The following is a 24944-nucleotide window of genomic DNA, read 5'->3' as shown; positions in this document are numbered from 1 at the left end:
TGGGCTGAGTGAAAAAGGAGCAAAATCAAGCATAGTTGATGTGTAATGTGAAGGATTTTCCAAAGTGGGCAAACATTTTAAAAAAACGACAGGGCAAGTAGTGTCGAAAAAGTCAAAAATGGGGAGGGGTGGGCGATTGTCCCAAACCTTGCTAAAAGGGGACAGGGGGGCGGGCTGAGTGAGAAAGGAGCAAAATCAAGCACAGTTGGGGCGTTTTGTGAAAATTGTGCAGGATTTTCCAAAGTGGGCAAAAATTGAAAAAAACGACAGGGCCGGTAGTGTAGAAAAAGTCAAAAATTGGAAATTTCCCAAAACTTGCTAAAAGGGGCCAGGGGGGCGGGCTAAGTGAAAAACGGGAAAGATCAAGCAGAGTTGGGGCCTTGTGTGAAAATTGTGAAGGATTTTCCAAACCGGGCAAAAATTGAAAAAAACGACAGGGCCGGTAGTGTCGAAAAAGTCAAAAATGGGGAACGATGGGCGATTGTTCCAAACCTTGCTAAAAAGGGGCCAGGGGGGCGGGCTGAGTGAGAAAGGAGAAAAATCAAGCACATATTGGCTGGGAGCTACACACTTGTTGTGGGTCAAAAGTGATGATTGAGGAATTATTTTTATTTTATTATTTTATTTTAGGAAAATCCTGCATAGTATACCTTTATCGATTAGAGTAATGGAATGGCTTTCAAATCTAATTCTAAAGTATCTGCATCATGATCAGCTGATGAATTATAGGGATTTTGATGAGATGAGCTTGTCTTAAGTGGTGTGCCAGTAACTGACTAACTTCTGTCTGCATGCGTACAGAGATTACTCCTTGAAATGTGAAGGGACACGGTCAGATAGAAGCGATGACATGTTTAGTTCATTCATTTTGGCAAAAAGTATCAAACTGTCATTGTGGCCTTGTGGTGTCGTCCTCTGTGACAGCTGCACGGTCAGATAACAACTGGTCTGTATAAGCAGGATGCTACAGAACAAACAATGCTGTTGTCCACCAATAAATAGTCTATATGAGTAAGTGTGGTGGACTTATGAAGATCTGGTCTTACCTGAAAGGCTGACAACAAACTGATATGTCAAAAAAGAATTTGTCCAAATTGGATGCTTATATATTAATATGAGGTACAGATTTAAGACCAACTCATTATTTCCACTTGGGGTTACAGATTGAACAATTCATTGATATTGTAGTGAAATTACTGCTTTCATTTTCAAACTGCAGGAGGCACAGTATTTGTTAAGTAGTGTTTGAAATGAAATATTGTGGTGCAGAGATGTCCTGACCTGCACAAATCACACCATAATCATTTCAATATGTTTTTCAATAAGAATGAGAATAATAACGTAAACATTATAATTTCCTGTAATATTGCAAGTCATATCACAGTTGCAATATCAGTCAAAAATAATTACTATTAGATCTTTTTCTAAAATGGTTCAGCTCTACATTAGATCAAGTACATTGCATTGACTTCTGCAGCAGATTGGCTACAGCCTCGCAGTCATTTTTTTAAAATTAGTTGTCAATTTCAAGTGACGACTAATCACAATTTCAACCCAAAATCACAATTACAAATTTAGCTGGAAGAGCGTTCCACTCTGTACAGTGTGCTGAGCCCCTTCTTTCCTTACACCTCCACTTCATCTGCTTCTTCAGCTTTCACCTCGTGATATTGTGACATAAGCCTGTTGAGCTCTCTGGTGCTTCACTCTGTTTACTGTGATGATTGAAGCCTCTGTAACTGATAATCTCCTCAAATACTGCTGATAGAACCAGGCTGAACCACACATAAAGACTTCTAATAAAAAGCTCAACATTTATGTACAGTGTGGATGTGTGACAGTGACTGACCAATAAAATACTACTTTAAAAAACAGACAGTGTGATAAATATATAGCACATTAACTACAAAAGAGTGTCAGCAAGCCTCTTCCACTAATTCAGTTCAACTATATTTATCCAAGTAAGTGTAACCATGCAGGAGCTCCATACCTGTGTGTCTACAGTCCAAAACATCCTAGAGACTTTGCTCCATTTAGAAGAATGCACCTGAAACTTCTAGTTATATAAGACCCCCAGTACATTTAAAGTAAAGTGAATAAAATGCTGTATTTATCTGAAACACAACAATAGCTGAGGCTTAAGGTAACTCTCGGTGGTGTAAACAGAAGAATGTTAGGAGTAACCTTCAGATCATATAAGGTCTCAGTGGTTTTAAAGTCAGATAGCAGTAGATATCATATCTGTATTAATATAAAACAGAACACTGAGCAGACACAAGTCCAGAGCAAACAAAAGGCCCCACAGCAGGAATGAGTCACAGTCCACATAATGTTACGGTTCATAGTGACAAAAATAAATAAATCACAACTTTCCACATCTTCACTCCAAATAACATGAAAATAAACAGCGCCTGGAGGGAATGGTTGGTGTAAATAATAGTCCACACAGCACCACAGAGTTCACAGTGTGGATACAAACAGTTTATCAGCTGTATCTTGATGTAACCCTCGGGTTATACATGGGTCATTTTTGCCATAATCCTCTAATATATTCTCTCAAAATGGTTTAAAAGCAGAAATTTGATGCTGGGTCCACAAAAAAAGAATGTGTGCAAGTTATTCATATGTTTATTTTCATGTTTTAACCCTTTTATATTTGACTAAACCACATGGACACAAAAAAAGTAGCATCATGTCATTGACCCATATATATATTTATAAAAGAGTAAAACCATACCTTTTAATATTTCATGTTCTACATCTGTACTAAATTAGATCCACGTTTTATCTTTATATTGTGTGTGTGTGTGTGTGTGTGTGTGTGTGTGTGTGTGTGTGTGTGTGTGTGTGTGTGTGTGTATGTGTGTATGTGTGTATGTGTGTATGTGTGTATGTGTGTATGTGTGTATGTGTGTATGTGTGTGTGTGTACTAGGTATTCCTAATGTTGTGGGGACTTAAATCTGTTCACACAGTTATGTTATGGGGACTCGCCTGTCTTATGGGGACAAAAAGCAAGTCCCCTTAAGGTAAATGATTTATTTTAGGGTGATGACTTGATTTAAAGTTAATATAAGTTTAGGGTTATGTTAAGTTTAGGATAAGGGTTAAGATTAGGCATGTAGTGGTTATGGTTACGGTTAGGATAAGTGTCCAGTAAATGAATGTAAGTCAATGTAATGTCCCCTGAAGTGATGGAAACATGGTGTGTGTGTGTGTGTGTGTTACATGCATCTAAACAGTGCTGTGAAACTGTAGGAATGCTCCAGACAGTTCAGGACATCAGTACTCAGTTCAGCTCTGTGTTAAACAGTGACTTGCTGGCAGTGTACTACTAGCTATTATAATTAAATAACTTTAATGTGGTGACATTTAAATAGAGCGAGTATCAGTGACACAAAAAGGCAGTTTATTATTTTGGCCAGTAAAAAATATGCTTGGTTGGTGGTTTTATTATTTATTTGTCCTCTTGGCAGGTGAGTTAAAAAGTTAATGTTAACTGTCTGTACTCAAAATGAGTATTAAAATGTGTGTAATGTTTAATAAATAAATAAAGGACTAGATCAGTGTCACAGGGAAAGAGAGAGAGAAAAACACAGCTGGAACGCTTATAGTTGTAACACCTGTGATGTAATTAGGCCAATGTTAGACTCTGGGCAGGTCAGTGGGTTTGTTTTCTTGCTCTTTTCCTGTTGACTAGCAAGTGACAATGAAGTCAGGGGCACATAGTGTTTATTCTTCTCTATTGTTAACACACACCCTATTCTGTGGTATTATGTCGTGTCTGATGTGTTACTCGTACACCCTGTTCTGTGGTAATACATCATTTCTGACATGTGTCTCTCATACTCAGGTCTAGCTGGGGTCGAGTTTGGAGGATCATGAGCCACTTTGAGTCGACTGCAAAATAGCCAGGAGTGGATAAAGACCGGAGGAATCACAGTGAAGCTTATCAACATGGCAGTATTCAAACCTGAAAACGTGGAAGATTTCTATGAGATCGGAGATGTTCTGGGAAGGTACAGATATGACTGATTGTTTTAATATCTACTGCAGATTTTATTATTTCTATTTATTTATTTATTCTTCTGTATACCAGCACATTGGATCTGAAATGAAAAAAATGAAATGACTATAAAGGTCAAATGTTGATTTTCAGCTTTAGTTTGATGGTGTTTTTAAATCCCAACAAGCCCCTAGTGGGTCATATGTGGTGTATGGTATAAAACATAGTTATTAAACTTTAATGGGAAAAACCTTCAGTGGAGATGCATCAAGACTTATTATGTGGGTGTTTAAATTATGATATGTAGTGTTTATACCAACTACGTGAAAAATAGTGAAAATAGTATAATATAGTATAAGAAGATAAGATATATTTGGGTCAATGGCATGATGCAACCCAGTGTCCAGTTGGTGTAAGCATAAAAATTATATACAGGAAAATAAATGTGAACTAAAATGTGTAATAAATATAATCCACTTTTACAACACAACAGTATGTTTTGTATCAAATTTTACATCATTTGTCACAACTTATTTAGAAGAGATGTTTGTCTTTAGGTCCTGCTCAATATTGACTAAATGCTTTAACATTTAAAAGTAGAAATACTCCAAAAAATTTTTTTTAAATTTGTTTCAAAATGAAGTAATTATTTTTTATACGTACACTTAAATACACTGTAAGTGGATAAAATATGTAATATTTTTCATTCTTTTGTGGTTACACCATTTGACATTTTCAGGAGCATTCAGTCTTACTTTTGGTAAAAAAATGGTGCAAATGTCATTTCAAATGATATAAAACCAACAAAAATATTAAATGTACATTTTAACAAACCTGATGCTGCTTTTAAAACTATTTCTTTAGATTGAATTGCTCATCTTGCCAACACTTATTTGTCACTGACCCATTACAGTAGGGTTGTTGTTGTAATAAGGCAGATCAGGAAAACTACCTGTAGAACAGGAATATAAGCACCAACAGCAGCTTTTTATATTTATTCATAAAACAAAAGTGACTTGAATTCTGAATTAATCATTAAGAAACACTCATGTACTTATCCAGGTCTAAAGTCACTGGTGCATATTTCACTGTTATTTAAGGGGCGCATCATCAAGAGTCCAATATGCTCCTAGATAGGCGGGTGTGCTGCACACAGACACTGTGCACACAAACATGCAAAACATTACAAATAAAAGGACCACAATGTGAATTCCTATTATGATGTACGACAAAAAGTCACAATGACGTGCCACTATGTATCAGAATCAGTCAATGGCAGTAATGATCAATGAAACTGTCAATGTAGTCATGTGACCAATCCTGGTAAAGCCGTCATCAAATTTACAATCCGCCAAGGTGACAGCGCTCCTGGATATTAAAGGGAATGGGAGATGACACTCTGATTGGTTTACCGTGTGTTACGCCCAAAACACGCCTATGATTAATGAGGGGACTTTCCGACCCTTTCGGACCATGCGCCTGGCACAGTGACCATTTTTCCGCCGTTAAAATAGCAAAAGTGAATTTGGACTCGCCCCAAAGGCACTTGCGCCGCGCTCTTCACGCCATGCGCTATAGATCCTTAAAATGGAGCCCTTAGACTTAAACTGTGGTCTCATCACACATTCACAAATGTATTTATAAAAGTTAACACTTCAACCGTTTTAGATAGGGGAAATAGTGCATGCATGACGTTTGTGCATAAATCTATTTCGGACCCCACATGTGAAAGCATTTACCAAAAATCGATGGACAAATTTGAAAGACTTTTCACCAATAGTGAAGTGAACACAGTTAAACACTAAAGCTGAAAGGTAGCATGTCAGATCCTAAAGGCTGCTGTACCTGAAAATATAAGACAGAATTGTCATTTATGTTGTGTTGGTGATGCACCCAAAGATCCTTTTTTAAATGTTAGTGTCATTATTTCTTTTGTTTAAATATCGTCTTGGAAACACCGTTGCATTTGTGGGAATGTCTGATGTAAAGATGTGTAAAAGACTGTAGTGGATCTGCTCAGATCCACTACAGTCTTTTTAAAAAAAAAATTGAATTGAATAGCAAAACAACACATTCATGCTGTATCTCAAGCTTGGTGTTTACTGTCTCTCTCTCCATCCAGTGGGCATTTTGGTCAAGTTCGAAAGGTTCGTGAGTTGGCTACTGGGACGTTTTGGGCGGGCAAGTTCCTGAAAATCCGGAAGAACTCGTGCAGCCGTCTGGGCCTGGAGAGGAGCAGCGTGGAGCGGGAGGTGGAGGTCCTCCAGACTGTACAACACCCAAACATTGTGGCTCTCAAAGATGTTTTTGAGAGCCGAGCTGAGTTGGTACTCATTCTGGAGATGTGAGTTGACGAGGAGCACTGTAAGCCAGTTAATGTCCAGTCAGTCCGGTTCATGTGACCAATGTCACAAAAAAAGGCAAGACCCTCCTCAGTCTCCCCAACTGGTGCAACTGCTTTGAACATTAGTGAAAGAGTCTAAGATTATGTACCCGACTTAAAGGTTTAATAACTCAATAGAACATTATTTTCTATAAAGTACAGCTCACATCAGAAGTGAAAGTAACAATTGACAAATTTATGGCAATAATGTCCCGTTTAACAAATACTAGTGCAGTGCCTGTTTAAAATGTGCCCGATGACTATATACCTAGAGAGAACAGCGCCTCTAATGCAGACTATTAATAGATGCTACAATTTGCCATTGTTGCTTAAACGCCTCATACGCAGGCTATTAGTAAGCATTACAGTTAGGTGATGCTCCGTAAAAGCTTCACACAGAATGTAGAAACAAATGATTTCCAGTAGCTCAATAAGATATAAACACACACTATACACACTGCTTTGACTTCTGTGTCATGGGTGTACATCTGTACATGAACATCTGGGCCAAAATGCTACAGGGTCAGAGTTCTCACTGTTTAAACTAGGGCCTGACTGATACTGGATTTTTGGGGCCGAAAAATGATAAAATATACATTAAATGCTCCCTATGTAACTTATGTAACTTAAAAAAATATTGGTACATATCGGACAACATATACGCCGATACCGATATATCTGTGATAGGCCAATATCAGCTGATGATATCTGTTGACTGATATATCGGTCGGGCTAGTTTAAACACTGTGCCACAAATCCCTGACTACTGTTGTATTATCTTGACGTGTGTTTTGCTACCTTGTCCATGTACAGGCAGCTGACACAATAAGAGAAGCATCTCACACACTTCTGTTTGACATTTCAGTGTCACTGGAGGGGAGCTGTTTGACTTCATCGCCGAGAAGGAGAACCTGTTGGAGAGTGAAGCCATTGAGTTCATGAAGCAGATCCTGGAGGGATTGGGATTCCTGCACAGCAAGAACATTGCCCACTTCGACCTCAAGGTAACAGTACTCTAACCTCATCTCTTCTAACTGAAGTGTGAACTTCAATTACAGAAAACTAATTGCTTCCACCATAATAAAGTCTGAACTCTCTATTCAGCCAGAGAACATCATGTTATCAGACAAACTGTCTCCAAACCCCAACATCAAACTCATCGACTTTGGCTTGGCCCACCGATTTCATCAGGGGGAGGAATTCAGAAGCACAAGCGGCACCCCACAATACATCGGTGAGGATTTCACACATAATCTCTTGTTTTTTTAGATACATTCAACATCTGTATTTCATTTGTAAGTATAAGTATGTTTATAAGTTATATTAGCAGGGAATGCGGCTCTTGTATCGTTTAGCAGGATGCTATCAGGCTCAGTGGGACCTTCTGCTCTGCCTATGATAGAACACCACACTATAAGTTATGCACTGATTTGATTGACTGCATAGAAAGAAAGTCTCCATCTTTGTACAGTATTCCACCATATAAATGCAAAAGTCAGGAGTGACATCAGAAAAGCAAAAAAACATACATTTTTGTGTCTTTTGCGTTCTATTGTTTTTTTCTTTTTCTCTAAGGAGAACAGAGGACAAGTCCTATAGGAGACAAAAATGCCATTTAATTTCAGTTGCACTAAGAAATTCATTGTATAGACGTTTGGCCTCTCATCCAAGACACAGTTCTGGCTGTTTTCTTTTCCTTCTTTGGGGTTTTACAGCAGTTGGCATCCTCTGAGTTGCATTGCTGGCTCCTACTGGGTTTATGCGTCACTGTAGTCAAATGTCATTAAAGTCTCCTAATTAATCCAGTTTCTCTATAGAAACCAAACACCAACCTCCTACCATTCACCGTGTCCACACATTCAATCAAATCCTTAATCCTCATCTCCTCTCTCCTATCTCCTCAGCCTCTGTAGACCTGTCATCACTCTTCTTTCTCCTCTTCATATTTCCTGCATTAAATCATAACGTGCCTCCCTCGCTCTACATTGATCACAGCAGAATGTTTTCCAATAATGAATAGTGTGCTGTTCAGATTGCTATGACCAATCCTTAACCTGCTAGCATTGACTTGTTCTTTGCTTGTTCTGTGACTCCCACTGTTTCATTCCACTCCTGCTTTATTCTGTATTCCATGTAAGTGTCTTCATTTCCTGCACTATCCCAATAGTGTTGCCACTGCTTAATGATTTCCCCTCCACATTATGCTTTCCCCCCTCCGATTCAGACAGTTTACCATTAATATCAACTAATTCTCTCTCGGCCGCCTCCTTTACTTTTCATTTCCCAGAATCCCTAAATGATTGGCTAACCATAAATAAGACAACAATTCATAGATTAAATCTTGATGATTATTACCTGCTCCTGTTTTGATGCTTGACAGAACTGATACCAAATCGCTATAGAGGAGAATGTTGTTTGCCCCCACTTCTTCCACCCTCTCCAATGCTAAAAGAATTGCGATTAGCTCAACCATGTAGGGACTCAATCTGATGTTCTCTTTGGTAACTGGGAATCACCACAGCTGCTTCTTTTTGCTTCTGGCAATGGATCCTTTGACCCATCTGTAAAAAGCTGAACATAATATACATAATCACCGTACCTTCTATCTCTATATATGGGTCAGTGACAAATGAGGGTTGGCAAGATGAGCAATTCAAAAAAATCTTAAAAAATACTTTTAAAAGCAGAATCATGTTTGTTAAAATGTACATTTAGTATTTTTGTTGGTTTTATATCATTTGAAATGACATTTACACCATTTTTTACCAAAAGTAAGACCGAATGCTCCTGAAAATGTCAAATGGTGTAACCACAAAAGAATGATAAATATTACATATTTTATCACCTACAGTGTATTTAAGTGGACTTATACTAATAATGACTTCATTTAAAAAGATATTCCTGATCTCCATGGTTACCAGAGTAAATGTAATATTTATAACAATTGTATTCCATTACCTTTATTTAATATAAAAATTATAATGTAAGATCATGCCAAACTAGTTGATATGGTGTTTAATATGTGCAAGTTATTTATACATTTATTTTCACATTTTAACCACTTTAAATTTGACTAAACCGCATTGACACAAAAAACCCTGTCATTGACCCATATGTAAAGCTCCTGAACTAGGTCTGCTGGTTTGCCTCCACAAGCAATTTGCAACATCCAGTATGGTCTTATAGTCACAGCACAGCTGGACATCATTTCGTGGCTTCGTGGACTTTCGCGTGTCTTGCTATCTCTATCTCTTTACCCACCCACCCAAAACTTGTTTGATGTCCCTTTCCCATCTCCCAGCGAGACTCCAAAACTCTATTAGTGGGATGATTCTCTTTATGTCCTCTTAGATTAATACATTAGTTAGCCACTATCTGCTTGCTACAGATCTACAGTGGCATTTCTCCTGCCTCAACTTTTAGAGCACACACTGATACCGTTTTCACTGCCCCTAGGCAAATCCTTCGGAGCCCGAGCCTAAATTACATCCAGGTCTGCCAACACAGTCTCGACTGCTGAGCCATACACCACTCTACCATTCACCAGTCTATTCTTGACCATAATCATGCTTCTTATAAATGCTTTAATGATGATATATTAGCCTCTCATTCCAGCCCTGCAAGACACCCCATGACATTAATGACTTTCATACTTTTTTTCATTAAACTTCTTATATGCTCCCTCCATGTTAATCTGGGGTTCATATGTACTCCCAAGAAACAAAAGCTTCCTGCTTTATCTTGATTATTTAAATATAGTTTCAGATTCATTACATCCCTGATTTTCTTACTTGTGAAGAACATAACTTAGTAGTTTTTTACACATAGAATTTAAAAACCTCATTCCATTCCCCATTTTTCCACCTTTCACAGTTTCCTTCAATGTATCCCTTATATGTTCAAGATTCCCACCTCTCTTCCACAAAGCCTCATCACCTGCAAGTAGAGACCTCCCCATGCCTCAGGGTATATTTCCTAAATTGGACTTATAACACTACCCTTCTATACTATGTTTTTTCATATACTCTGTATACTCTATCTGAACCTGAATAGTCCTTCCACTTAGAAAATCCATAATCCAAGTAAAGGTGATTCTCTTAATTCCCATTCGATGAAGCTCTTTATTAACTTTAACTTTTCTGACCTCATCCTCTTAACAAAGAACCAGGTCCATTCCTGCCTCTCTTTGGTAGACAGCCATCAAATCCTTCTTTTCTAAAAAGTGCACGAGCCTCTCATTAACCATCCATTCCATTAACTTATATACGTGATACATTAGAGCAATGGGGCTGAAGTTTTCTGGCTTACCAGGATCTTTCCCAGAGTTTCTGATCGGAATTATAATTTCTTCCGTCCAGCTCAGGCCTTTCCTTCCAAACTTTGTTAAATAGCATCAACAATTTAGTCAATCCCCTTTCACTTAGATGTTTAACCATTATGTAACATATTCTGTGTTTGACTGGTGCGCTCATTCAAAAAAGTACAAAAGTATTTACAATAAACTCAGTCTTTTCTTTATTGGTTAATGACATCTCACTTCTAGTTTTCAGAACAGGGTAATTCCACTGACTCATACCTCCTCTCATTGTCTTCATCATTATCATTCCCCAGACTTGTATCTGAGTAGTGTTCCCTAACCAGATGCTGAAACTTAGGGGATCTTTTGACCAGTTTAGCTGCTTTGTTCATCCTCTTAACTGCCTGTTTAATCAATGTGTGACATGACTTTTGGGTAATAAGTATGCATATACACAAATGTATTTCTTTGTGGCTATTTGCCATTGGCTGTATTCATTTAGGTTGACATGTTTGACCAATCATAGATTATTTCTTTGTTCCTTCAGAGACTATAATAGGTTTGGTTTGTTCTTTGCTTGTTGAGATGAGCTGATGTCACTTTTTTTTTTTTTTTTTTTTTTTTTAAATTATTTCATCTTTGTGTTAAGTGTTTCCACGACACTCTTTTACTGTATAATGGATAGTGATGTATTCTGATGTACATGCCAGTCACACACAATGGTGTTAATGTACTGTTTACTGATGTCAGATGAAGCACAGGCTCTTTGCCTCTGCTCACATCTATCCTTGTGTTTCTGCCGTCATTAATATTAACAAGTTGTTTCCTGTCCATCAACTCTCCACTGTTTGACCATTGTAATCAGTTCCACACAGTGCATCCTCTATTTATTCCCTCTACTTCCTCAAGTCCACTAAGCTCTAATTTTCTGCAAGGATTGTAAAAATTAATAACAACCAAGTTCTTCCCTTCTGCCCACACTTCAGTAAGCACACAGTACAGTCTGTTTCATAATGAAATCTAGCTGTGGTTTTAACCATGATTCCTTCTGACTGTAGATTAACTGTTTGAACTACTGCCCATCAGCAATCAACTGGTGGATTGCTGCCTTGACTATAATTTGAATTCTTCTGTTTTCAACTTGACTTCTGCAGTCACATTTATCAGCCCTGTTATGACCATCACAAGTCTCCTTTGTTCTACCAGCTTCTTCTTCTCAGACTCTTGTACCAAACTTTGTCACTTTCTCTTTTGCTCTTATCTACTGTACTGCAGCCTCTGGCTTCATTGCTTCACATCCCCCAGTACGCAACACTGCGTTCTCTACAGTTGCAACATGCTCCACGCATCCCATGCTCTTGATCCCCACCACACCCATCACATCTTCTCTTACCCTTGCATACCATAGCCCTGAGCCCAAACTCCTGGCCCTTGAAACACCCTCACATTATAAACAAACTCTCTCACATTATATCTGAGAAATCCAAAGAAAAGTTTGTCAGGAATATCTTTGGCTTCAAATTCAACCAGCAACATTTCTGTCTCCTTTTCTTTTGCATCTATTGGTTCTCTGCTCTTCTCTTTTCTAATTGGGACTACACCCAATTACAAAGCGCTAGGGGACAATACTCCTAGCACTCTTACAAACTTAACCTCACACACTTGTGCTCTGATTATTTTGGTGAGTTTTAGAGGGGGCAATTTTTTTTTACACCACCTTCTCCCTCAAACCTCACCACAACATTAAAGGAACCTGTATTAGATCATATACCTTCACCCTCCCTTCCCTTAACTCTCTGTCCCTTCCAAGCTGTCCACACACTAGCCTCCTGACACCTGTCACCCTTTCCTTCCTGTTCCAATTCGTATCCTCTATCACTCGCCCGACTCCATGCTATCCACATCTACCTCCTACCTCCTAATAAAAAGTGGCATAAGAGTATCACTACTGGACCTATAAATGCTGTCGGCCAACAATCTTACCATCTACCCCCAATCGACCTACCATTACCAAGCTTAGTCTGTAGTCCTGTGTCAAAGTCAACTATTCTGTTCCAAAATCTATTTTAACCAGCGTAACACTAAACAGTGCATTAATCCAAACTATGCACAATCTCCTTCCAACTCCTCTGGTCTGACACTTCCAGACTGGTGGTGAGTCCCAGGTGGAGTCACCTGAGGCCAAGTGTTAAGTCTCCTGGCAAGGGATGGAAGGACAGCAGTGTAGGTGGAATGTATGTAGTGGTGTTGTAGACCTCCTCTTCTGCAGAGGGATGGTGTCTGTACTTAAACATAGATTGCCTCCTCCACAAAATATGCATGTTGTTGTCCTCGAAAGAGTAAGGTACACTCCTATGAGGTTGTGTGTGTCAGATCAGACTGAGTCATCTCTCTCTCTCTCTCTCTCTCTCACAGCCCCTGAGGTGATCAACAGTGAACCTCTGAGCACAGCAGCAGATATGTGGTGAGCATTCTTTTTCTGACTGTGTATTAACTGCAGTGGATTGCACATTTTCATATTTACAACCGATACTTATAATTCATCATTGCAAACACAGATTTCCAAAGCATGTCTCGCTGATGTCTTCACTGCTCTCTCTCCACATATGGAGGAGTACATTCTTCTGGTAGCGGCATGTTAGGGCCTGTTGTGAGTCTCTTATGTTTGTCATACAGTTGTGAAAAAGCTTAAACCACAACACGTCTTTGTGTTTCTTTTCCCCCCAGGAGCATCGGAGTAATTACCTACATACTGTAAGTTGGAAGTATTTGTGGCATGTGAGTAGGGCTGGGTATCAGTATTCGATACCTTAAAGATATCAACTGAAATAAATCAATACCAAGTAGTATGGAAAAGTCTCCCGTCCAAAAGATACCTGTAATGGATCCTTTTTGCACCCAGAGCTAGAAAATAGGACTATTTGTATGGACTTGCTCACAGCCAATCAACACAAGTGTTATTTGATTTAATGAGAGATGTGATTGTCTGAAAGTCTTAATAATTTGAAGACTTTCAAAATCATTTATGTAAAAATCAAATCATTTAGATTTGGAGGAGTGGTGGCATTTAATGTAATTTAATGCTTCTACTTACATGATGGGTATCAAATGAAGTACTCAGTTGGTATCAGTATCACTTTAAGGGTACTTGGATTGGTACCAAACCCCACATGTGAGTACAGTAGACTCTCAATGTGTCGTGCCATACATTGATCAATGATCAGAAGGCTTGTATGGACACTATTTGGTACTATTTGAAACAGATATAAGGTTAATTTTATGGATTGATGGGAGACTATGGTGGACTCACACTAAGAATGATCTGTATGCATGAGTTGAGATGTGGACATACTGTAGTCTCATGCTTACTGTGAACTCTCCTCAGATTGAGCGGTTTGTCACCATTCCAGGGTGACACTGATCAAGAGACTCTGATGAACATCATCGCCCTGAAGTATGAGTTCGAAGCTCAGAATTTCAGTGAGACCAGCTCCATGGCCAAAGATTTCATTGAGAAACTGTTGGTGAAGGATCCCAGGTATGTAATAAAAGGTCCAGTTGTAATAAAGGCCTGGTCTTTGGAAGGTTAAGTGGTGTGAGTTGGCAGATGTGGAGATAATTTCAGTTAAAGAATCAGGACACCACAGAATATCCACAGTTCAGAGAGTTTATTGGAGACAGTGTTGAATAAGTGTGTGTGTGTGTGTGTGTGTGTGTGTGTGTGTGTGTGTGTGTGTGTGTGTGTGTGTGTGTGTGTGTGTGTGTGTGTGTGTGTGTGTGTGTGTGTGTGTGTGTGTGTGTGTGTGTGTGTGTGTGTGTGTGTGTGTGTGTGTGTGTGTGTGTGTGTGGTTTACAAAAAAGAAAATAACTATATATATATATATATGAATAACTGAACTTTCTTCTTTCAAAGTAATGAAGCTATTTACTGTAGCTCTTTCAATCTAAATAAAATATAACACTCTATGTAATAAAGAGATACCACAGCTGTAGCACATTTATAAAACTAACACAAGGTAGCAACTATAAATGCTGCATAACAACACCAAGGAAGTATAAAAATAGCTTGTTCTGCCTCTGCTGTGCATGGACACTGACTGAGATGATGTCAGTGATTGTTAAACTGCTTGTTAAGGCTTGGCAGGCTTACTCACAACAATAATTGTCATGAGTAGTTGAACATAATATGTATCAGCTTATTAGGAATAATGAAATGCCTCATAGCAAAATTGTTGGAGTAACTGAATTGAATAGTACAGTCTAGACCTGCTCGATGTGCAAAGTGCCCTCAGGTAACTTCTATGGTGATTTGGCATTATATAAATAAAATTGACTTGACTTAAGTGTGACTGTGACAGTGATAGCACCTTGATGTACCTGCTAAGTGAAATTGGACGCATTTCTTTCATTAAAACAATATTTATTTTATTGTCCACTTAGGGAAGTTATTATTAGTTCCTGCATCACATCACAACATTTATCTCCCAAACATACTTGCATACATACATATCTACTAAAACCCGACTGATATATCAGTCAGTCAATATTATCGGCCGTCATTGTCCAATATGCACCAATATATATACAGTACATATATATATTTTTCTTTTAAAGTTATATGGTGAGTCTTAATTCATGTTTAAAATATACATAGATGTTTTTTTAATCTATGTGTTATTTATTTATAGTTTATAATGATTGAATTCCCAGTAAAGTTTGCTCTGACCTCATTTTATACAAACAAGTTATTTGTTGAACTGTAAAATATCACGGCTTCCATAACATCATTCCATAACTTTATCTCAAATATTTGATAACCACATTTAAGGGATCATTGCAAAAAAAGTGTGCGTTAATATTCTGTATATAAACGATATATCTGCCGATTTATCAATATCAGAATTTTTTTCACCCCCTAATATTGTTATGGACCCAAAAACTCGTATACCGGTTGGGCCATAATACCTACCTTACATCATTCAGACAGGAAAACACAATAAGACCAATGACAGTGATACAAACCACTACAGTTAAAATAATATTGCACCAGTATTGCACACTGTTGCAGGATATTGCACGTTCCACATACAGCCAACAACTGAAGTATTGCACATGCTAGTGAACACCATCTGAAAAGTGTTCTGTGACCATATATTGGATTTTCCAGTAGTTTGGAACTCTGAACTGTTGTCTTAAGCTCATATTCAGAATGAAGAATTCAGAATATTTCTCTCTAAGCACAGACAGCTAGCTCATATCTAACCTGAAGAGAATGCTGTTCTTTCCCCCTCATGTCTGAACAAGACAAGTAAGCTTGGGTTTGAATTAAGCTGCTGTTCTACTGCTGTTGAATAGCTGTTGATCCATCAATTGAGTAATTTGATTATTTAAAGGACCGATGTGTAGAATTCCAGTTGCACCGCCATGTTTCTACAGTAGCCCAGAACGGACAAACTAGACACTGACTCTAGAGAGGGTTTTTTGTGTTTTTCTTGAGTGTCATCACCACTGTAGGGTTTCCTTCATGCTTTGTTAAATCCCATGTAGGGTTTTCTTATTTTCCTCTAATAGCTTTGTGCAAGAACAATTATAAGAGAAAAATAAGAAAACATTTGTGCATGAGGCCCATTTTGAGACAGAAAATGAGAGAGATCTTGCTACAACACATGGCTGATCTGATATCAGTGTAGCTACTGATCCATTGTTTGCTTTCATGTCATGATAGCCAGACGCATTATGTATGTATATTATTCTCATGGGTTTTTATGCCACTGTGCCAGAGACAGCTGTGGCCAGAGGCATTCTGTTTGGCTGTCCATTCCTCTATCTGTCCCATTCTCATGAATGTGATATCTCAGGAACACCTTAAGGGAATTTCTTCAAAATGAGCACAAATGACCTTTTGCACTCAAGGATGAACTGATTAGAAGTTGGTGCTCAAAGGTCAAAGGTCACTGTGACCTCACAAAACATGTTTATAGATAGATAGATAGATAGATAGATAGACTGTATTTGTCATTCAGACTATACACCATACAGTGCACATCAGAACGAGATTCTCTTGCAATTGCTCAAAAACAGTTCAAAAACTTCAACAAGTGCTGTATATTAAAAATAATAAAACAGGGGAAGTAAAATAACTAGGGGAAATAATACATTGCAAAGCAGTAGATTTTAAACTTGTACAGTTCATGGAACAGTCCAATGTGATAGTGTGTGTGTGGGTGGGGGGGGGGGGGGGGGATTACTGGGAATTTAACAGCCTGATGCTAAAGATCCACACATGTCTAATGGAATAAAATGATGAAGTGATGGCATTCTATATCTAAAAGGTCAAGGGTCAACTTCATTATGTCATCATAGTCATTTTTAGCTTCTTTGCAGCAACATCCATGTCTGAAGCATTGTCTACTTTCATGGCAACAACTTTCTGTCTATCAGAATCAGCTTTATTGTCTAAGCATACAAGGAAAATACACTTTTTACTTTTTATTAAATTCCTCAAAGGTCTCCACTACAAGTATCAGTCTGGACGGACATGTAAACTGCAACTTCACTGGTTGGTGGCACACGTGGTTTAGGCATACAACCACAAGACAGTAGTTCTTCTTTTTCATGAGCACATGCACACATACTTGCATCAGAATGTCACTGTGACTTGTTAGTTATAACCTAACTGTTCTGCTCTGTGTTGCAGTGAGAGAATGGCAGCGGAGGATTGTCTGCTTCATCCATGGATCAAGGTTAATACAATCTTTTAACTATTTTAAGGCTCCCGTTTCACTCGTTCATACGTCATGCTGCTAAATGTTGCTGTGTGTTGTTTTTAATGAGTCATCAAATGTCATCATCTGTTTCAGCCCATCACACGCAAACAGGAGGCCAATAGGAATCGATCCTCAATTAATATGAAGAACTTTAAGAAGTTCAACGCTCGAAGGAAATGGAAGGTGAGTCTGGATGTTTATACCAAACTAACATTTTAATAAGTAAATAATAAAAGCATCAAATATAGAAATTTTCACCATCATTCAATTGAAAGCACATGTGAAGGAGATCTTTTAATAGTCAGTATGAAAAGGAGGAATGATTACAGAGAGGAAAACCTCTTCACCTAACTGTTGTTTTTACCCACACTTTAAAAATGGTGAACCTGTCCTTTAAAAACAGTAAAGTATTTTCTCAGTTGGTTGCACTAGTGACTTGAAGCTTTACTGAACACTATAACAGAGTCTTTCTTCACCCCCCTGCTCACCTCTAGATGTCCTATAACATGGTGTGGGTGTGTAACCGGCTGGTCCATTTGCAGCTGCTGTGTAAAGCCAGCTCAGATCCAGATTCACTACAGGTGAGACCAACTCAGCACACAGCATAGTAAAGATTAACACAACATGAGTTCAAAAAAAAATAAATGAAAGTAAGAAACGCACTTTAATAATGAAAGTGAGCCAGTTATTAATGTCTGCTCTCTACACTGTGTCAACATTTAATACAGTTTACTACACTGTATTCATTATAGGAGTCTTAGATTGTAATTCCACATGCAGGAGTAGCACCTCAACATCATCTACCAAAAAAAAAAAAAAAAAAAAACTTGCAGAAAATGGACCTTGCATTCCTGCACGGACTCTCGATAGCACAATATATTTCAGTAGATTTAGGGTCCCTACCTTATTCTGATGAATTGCACTGGATGTAGCCAGCCTGGGATTCATAATGCAGACAGTAGCTGTTGGCAGCAAGTCTCAAACAGGCCTCCAGATAATCATCAGTCATGGTGGAACAGTATTTATGATTAATAATCATGTGGGTATAGGCCGACTCTCTTAAATGAGTCAATTTACTCATGTTTGGATATTTTTCATGTTTGGATACAGTTCAAATGATAAGATCTCATCCTCCAGTGCAGACCAGTTAAATAGTGTTGTGATTTTTTAGGCATGGAAGTGTGTACAGGGAGTGTCTTCTCCAAATGGAAAACACATGAGGATCGGCTCGAGTAAAGTGTGACTGGACATTTTCAATCTGTTCTGTCTTGTGCAAACAGTCACATTGCATGTGTTCTTCTCCTTGCTTCTCCAGTTTATATCTGATGTTTTAGAAGTTTCCCAAATCGTGGTGCTGCAGCTTTGAGGACAGCAGATGTAGTTTGAAAGCTTTGTCTTTTCCCCGCAACTCTAAACTAATCTCCTTCCAACATGTTGGTCAGATCTGTTCAGAATGCCACTGACTGACATCAAGTTCTTTGTATTGTGCATGTTTAGTTCCAAGAAGCAACTCTCTTATCCCCTGAAGCTGTTGAAACCTCTGAAAGAATTTGCCCTTACACAGCCGCCTGTCAGTGTGGGTGGAGTCAGTCTCCAGAATCACACGAAACTGTTGTGTTTGGCAATTCTCTTTGACACACCCGTGACCTCATTCATGTTCAGCATTTTCACACACAGTGCTTGTTGGTGTGTTATGCAGTGATAGTTCAAGTTTATTTATTGTCATTCCACATATATATGTGCAATCAGTGCAAGCTAAAAATGTTACAAAATGATTTAAGAGTGATTAATTCATATTTATAATTCTTATGGCCTGTGGGAGGAAACTGTTACACATTCTGGCTGTGTTTGCTTTAATGGAGCCATATCTCTTGCCAGAAGACAGAAAGTCAAACAGTCCATGAGCTGGATGGTGACAGGTCCTCACAATGCAGAAGGCTTTCTTCCTGCATGTGTCATCGTAGATGTCATGAAGGGTGATAGTGGGAAAGGAAGGAAGTTGGGAAATGCATCCTCCGCTTTGCATTTGGCAATGAATCCATTTTAATGCCCCCCATCACAGACCAGGGTTATTATAGTAACGAACACTAAGACTAAAACTAAAACTAGCAGTGAAAAAATAATTCAGCTAACTGAAATACAAATTAAAAAAATGAACTCAAATTAAAATGAACAAAATTAAAATGAACCATGCAAAACTAACTAAAACTTAACTATTTGCAGCTTTGATTTTTACTGTGTCCTTTTCAGTTTGACTTCTTGAGATACCGGGCTGCTTCCAGTAGGTGGCAGCAGAGCGGCTGCCGCATAACGCACAAGAAGAAGATGCTTGACACGTAGTTTCTGATTTTCTACAAAGAAGAAGAAGTTCGAGGCAGAAAACGTCACAGCCCAATATGGGAATATTTAGACTCAGGCCCCGTAATAGATTAAAAAATGTGGTGGTGAAGAGTGATGGGAACATTTGTGGGATTCAGCTAAAAGGGAAAAATCCCAGTAATGTGAAAGTCCACCTTCAAAGTTCTCACAGAGAAGCAGGAGACATTTAACGTAAGCTCACAGTCAGAAACACAGCAAACCTTACCTCAGTGTCAGCATTATTTTATCCTTATCATCCTTTTCAGATAATCAAGCTTAAGCTTCTACTTATAAATACCTGAAAAACTAAACTAAAATGACTTAATCATTTGTTAAACTAACAAAAAACTAAACCGAAATTTTTAAAAAACTAACTGAAAAACTAAATAAAAATAAAAACTAATGAAAATTTCGAAACTATAATAACCCTGTCACAGACCCACCATCAGTGGTGATTGAAGTCTGTCACCTGGTCGAGCTGCAGTGAGAAACACTCACAGTCACTATCACAGTCGCTGCATCACATCATCAGTCATCACTTCACAGTGTGTGTAACTTGGCTTCTGGATAACTTGAATGTCTTTGATAGCAGATACTATTTCAAGCTTGGTTTTCAAATCCAGAAACAAAGAGTCTGCTGCTTCAACCAAAGGCCTCTCACCATTTGTCCAACTTGAAAAGACTTGTTATGTTTAAAGGCTCCATGAGAAGAAAAATACATACAGTTTTAATCTTGCGTCTCTGTGTTAATTGTATATTTCTCTTGTTAAATATACGTCAAACAATCAGTATCAACGTGTTTTTACATTCATATCGCTGTCTTTTCTCTTCCTGTAAAATGGTTTCAAATATTTGATGACTCATCCTGCTCTCAGGGGTGTTCACAAAAGTTCATCCAATCAAAAAACTTTGGACGAGTACTCAGCAGCACTTCACTGTTAGTGGGTTGTAGTTGCTACCAGAGAATATGGATATATGGAATATGGATGGAGATGGAGATGGAAAGAGATGCGTTTGGATATCAGTTTTCATTTCGTGTGTGTGTGTGTGTGTGTGTGTGTGTGTGTGTGTGTGTGTGTGTGTGTGTGTGTGTGTGTGTGTGTGTGTGTGTGTGTGTGTGTGTGTGTGTGTGTGTGTGTGTGTGTGTGTGTGTGTGTGTGTAGCCAACAGTCCTCTGTAGCTGTGTTTCTCTCCGCAGCTCTGTATCGTGCTAAACTCTAAGAGACCTTAATAAGTTAGTTGTTATGGTAACCGGATGTAAGAAAGTTCTCAACAGCATCAAACTGGCTGCCAGAGGAAGGACGGATGAAAAATCTGAAAAACATCATTAAAAGATGTTTAGTTTTAAATGGCATGAGATCTACCAGTATGACCTTTACAATCAACTTGTCAATAGTGATGGATGTATTGGGAACCCCTGGTGTACAGTATACACTCCTCATATCATTACTAGATGTTTACCATATACTATATCAGTCTAATAATGTATTAAGCCAACATCCAAAAAAACTATTCAGATTAACACAATGTTGTTAATTCACTATTGTTTAAAAAATGACCATTGTATATAGGGCTGGGTATCAGTACTCAATACCTTTTAAGGTACGACCAAAATAAATTGATACCAAGTAGTATCAAAACGTCTCGCATCCAACGATACCTGCAATCGATCCTTTTTGCACCCAGAGCTAGAAAATATGAATATTTCTATATACTTGCTCACAGCCAATCATATAGTATAGTAATATTTAAAACAATACCCAGCCCTTATTGTATATATTATTATTAAAATTAAAAAGAGGTTCTGACCTTTGTAACATTGATTTTTATTTAAACATGTAGCACATTTTTGTAACAAGCACAAACTAAAACATAGATTACCTATTTAATGTTAAGAGAGTACAAACAGAGCTAAAAGAGAATGAACACTGGTCTTACATTTAGCAGGTGGACAGAAACACAACTGTAAATGAAAGATAATGTTACTCCTTGACTGTTGGATGTTGAAATAAGCAACTGATCAACATAAAAGCTGATGATATGTCATGTTATATTCACTAGTGCTAGAACAATCATTTGATGCAGGTTTAAAGTAATGAACATGTCTGATCAATTGAGTTGATACTGTATGATGTCATTCAAATCCACACTGTAAGCTTAAAATGATACAGTTGTGAAAAATATATGTGTTCTAAAAGTGTTCATCCTAAAATCTAACTGTAATGATCCTTTTCTGCAGAGACAATGTGAAAGCGATTCAGAGGACACAGAAAGCAAGCCTGCCTCACTGCTTCGGAGGAGACTCAGTAGCAGTTCATAGATGTGACCAGAGGGGGGCGGCAGAGTGCAAGATGCTCAGCACAGCAGACCGGTCCAAAGGGGGTGGAGAGGATGGGGGTGGGGGGGGGGGGTGTCACTCATAGGGAAATATTATCTGTTATATTGTTCAAGTGAAGTGGACGACTATGAATATTGTAAAGTGTCACAAACTGTCTCAGAAGAACTCTGTGAAGGAGTGTGAAAACAAGCACAGCCTCGTCTGAAAGACCTTCAGATGATAAACTGGTGCTGCTCTCTTTTAAAGGTCAGCTCATTGTCACTGCGGATGTATGCTTTTTATGAAGCTTGTGTTGAAGGGTGGAATGTATTTTGATTGGTCCAGTTTTGGGTAAACTTTTTGATAATACAAGGTGCATAGAAAAGGTTTGGGTAGAACTATTTTTCCTGTCCAAGTCTTCCATGAGTTTTACATTGATGATAATGTTCTCATTTAAATCCACTGCCAAATGCAAATAAATATATATATATCTATATATATATATAGATATATATATATATATTATGATGGCTAATACTTGTAAATAATGTAGAAACTTAGAAAACTGTAACAATGGAGAGTGCAGGAGGACTTTTCATAACTGTGGCCATTATTTAAATCTATTATAACATTGTTAATGTGAATAACTGAGGTCTGGCAACAGATGAGATCAGACAATAAGCTAGGCTTGAAACAAACCTCAAGGTTAGTGACATTTATTTGGAAGCAAGGCAGGAAGTGAAAATGACCTTTTATTAACATCCATACACAACAGCTGTTATTCTGTCATTCACTTTTACTCTGACCTTTATATAAAGTGCTGTAGATAATGTGCATTAGCACTTGGCCTTTTTTTGCAACCTGTCATCACCAACATCTATCACAGCCCCACCTCCTGCTTCAGCTGTTACCTACTGTACTCATCATGGTTGGGGTGGGTGCTCACAGTTGCAGTAACTGGTGTCTGATGTAGCTCAACTTTCAGGTTTGTTTCTGTTGTCTGATTGTCAGACTACCAGTGTTTGTTATCCTGCAAAATGATTTTTATAATTCTTTAACGATATTTCAGCATTCTCAGATCTCATGAACTCATTTGGTGAGTTATAACTGATAGAATTGATGGCCAGAGCTATGAAAATAAATGCTAAGCTGTGATATACTCCAGTAACCACAAAGAGTAACCTGGCTGGATGCAGTGTTTCTCCGGCCCCCTCTGCTTGTAAGTTTCAAGTGTGGTTCCCCTCAGAAGTTGCTCTCTGTTGATAGTGATGTCACAATCTACTGACAGTCTGGGCTCAACTTCTACATCACTGCAGCGATGCCGAACTCTGAAGTTACTATTTAGTTACCTTGTGTCTTGTGTAATAAGTGTGTGATTTTGTTGTGGCCCCCCATCTTCACGCCTGAATCCTACATTACTGTCAATGACAAATTTTGGGGTTTTGGTGGCGCTATGACACTATCAATAAGAGTCTGTTTAAGTTAGAATATGTCATACTGCAGAAGCTACAATATATCAATCAGTACATGTTACCTCTAACAATGTATCTGTATTTTATATTCACATGTATTATATTATTTGTCTCATAATTTATCAGTTTTAACAGCTCGACATACTGTAGATGTGTAAATAATGCTCACTACCTGTACCTAATATAACCTTTATTGTTCATCTGGCTTCATCTTAAGACTTGAACAGTCATAACAGTAAGACCTTTAAGTATTTTTTGAAATGCTGCAAAAGTCATCACTTTGTCTCTTTTCTTCTTCCAATGTAAAGATTGTGTGCATGGTGTGTGTTTGTTATGTATTTGTCTGCTAATTCTTTAATCTTAACGTCTCACTCATTTGATTCATTTGACAAAGCTTCAGTGCGGTAAATTCAAGTTATTGCAACTGAAATAATCTGCAGAGAACTGAAGTGGTTACAATAAATGATGTTTTTCAATAATATCAAAATGACATGAAAATGAATTTTTTTTTGCTGTTGCCTCCCATCACCCACACAGCAGTATGGTTAAGGCTGGGGCCTCTGGGCACTGAAGTTCAGCTCCTCCAAACATCTTGTGTTTTATTGTGATAGATGATGCTGCTGTAGGGTGGAAACCTTGCAACTCCATATTTTGGACATACTTGATTTCCGACAGTGACTGCAATGATCAACATTAAGAGAATGGGTCAAGCCTTGTGTCTTATTTATGTAGAAAAAAAAAAAAGCACAAACATTTTTTTCTCCCGGGGCCCGTGGGCAGATAGCCAGATTTGCCCATATGGTGGATCCAGCCATGAGTATGTTGACATCTGACCTGACCTGCTTTCTCTCCTTCCTCTTAAAAAGGAACTACAGGCATGTATGTTTATGGAAGGTTGAAATGCTTTTCCTGGAGAGCCTTGGTAGTAGACTGGTTACTGAACATGCCACATAATGGCAGCAAGGGACCTTTGCTGCAGATCATTCCTCTCTCTCTCTCTCTCTCTCTCTCTCTCTCTCTCTCTCTCTCTCTCTCTCTCTCTCTCTCTCTCTCTCCATGTTTCCTTTCGGTCTCTGCCAAGTACTTTCAAATAAAGGCAAAGATGCCCAAAAATAAATCTTAAAAAAAAAAAAAAAAAAAAGCATTTCCTATATATGGATCCACATGTAAAGGTGCAGGCTGTGTAGAGTAAAGCTGTGTCAGCTCCGCATGAATAAACACAGCCCTCTCAACAATGTGGAACCATTCCGGCTCAACTTCTGCTGCAAAGCACCATGATGTCAGGCAAGGCACTGTGTTGGCCAATCATGCATTAACACATTCCTGATGGATTACTTTGTAACAT

General features: G+C 38.3%; 2 protein-coding genes across 2 annotated transcripts in view; both read left to right on the top strand.

The window, feature by feature from the left end:
- LOC133995970 (death-associated protein kinase 3-like) overlaps positions 1-3884 on the top strand; it is a 34306-nt gene extending 30422 nt beyond the window's left edge. Inside the window, exon 6 of the mRNA XM_062435477.1 lies at positions 3853-3884. Within this exon, the coding sequence (XP_062291461.1) occupies positions 3853-3884 (32 nt within the window). The remainder of the gene's footprint in view (positions 1-3852) is intronic.
- A 60-nt stretch (positions 3885-3944) lies between these two features.
- Positions 3945-22186, top strand: si:dkey-240h12.4 (death-associated protein kinase 2). Its single transcript, XM_062435336.1, has 11 exons — positions 3945-4018; positions 6128-6349; positions 7254-7392; positions 7493-7622; positions 13101-13149; positions 13413-13439; positions 14071-14223; positions 17383-17428; positions 17546-17635; positions 17947-18033; positions 22050-22186. Exons 1-11 carry the CDS (start codon positions 3957-3959, stop codon positions 22128-22130), a joined length of 1086 nt encoding a protein of 361 aa, XP_062291320.1. The 5' UTR covers positions 3945-3956; the 3' UTR covers positions 22131-22186.
- The last annotated feature ends 2758 nt before the right edge of the window (positions 22187-24944 follow it).

Source organism: Scomber scombrus, chromosome 16 (assembly GCF_963691925.1).
Source record: "Scomber scombrus chromosome 16, fScoSco1.1, whole genome shotgun sequence".
NCBI classification, from domain to species: Eukaryota; Metazoa; Chordata; class Actinopteri; order Scombriformes; family Scombridae; genus Scomber; species Scomber scombrus.
The sequence above is the reverse complement of the archived record's forward strand: the minus strand, read 5'-3'. Positions and strand labels throughout refer to the sequence as shown.

Coding starts and splice junctions, on each gene's coding strand:
- si:dkey-240h12.4 (XM_062435336.1), top strand. CDS start 3,957: ATGGCAGTATTCAAACCTGAAAACGTGGAAGATTTCTATGAGATCGGA. Junction 4,019..6,127: donor ATCGGAGATGTTCTGGGAAG/GTACAGATATGA, acceptor CTCTCCATCCAG/TGGGCATTTTGGTCAAGTTC. Junction 17,429..17,545: donor TGCTTCATCCATGGATCAAG/GTTAATACAATC, acceptor CATCTGTTTCAG/CCCATCACACGCAAACAGGA.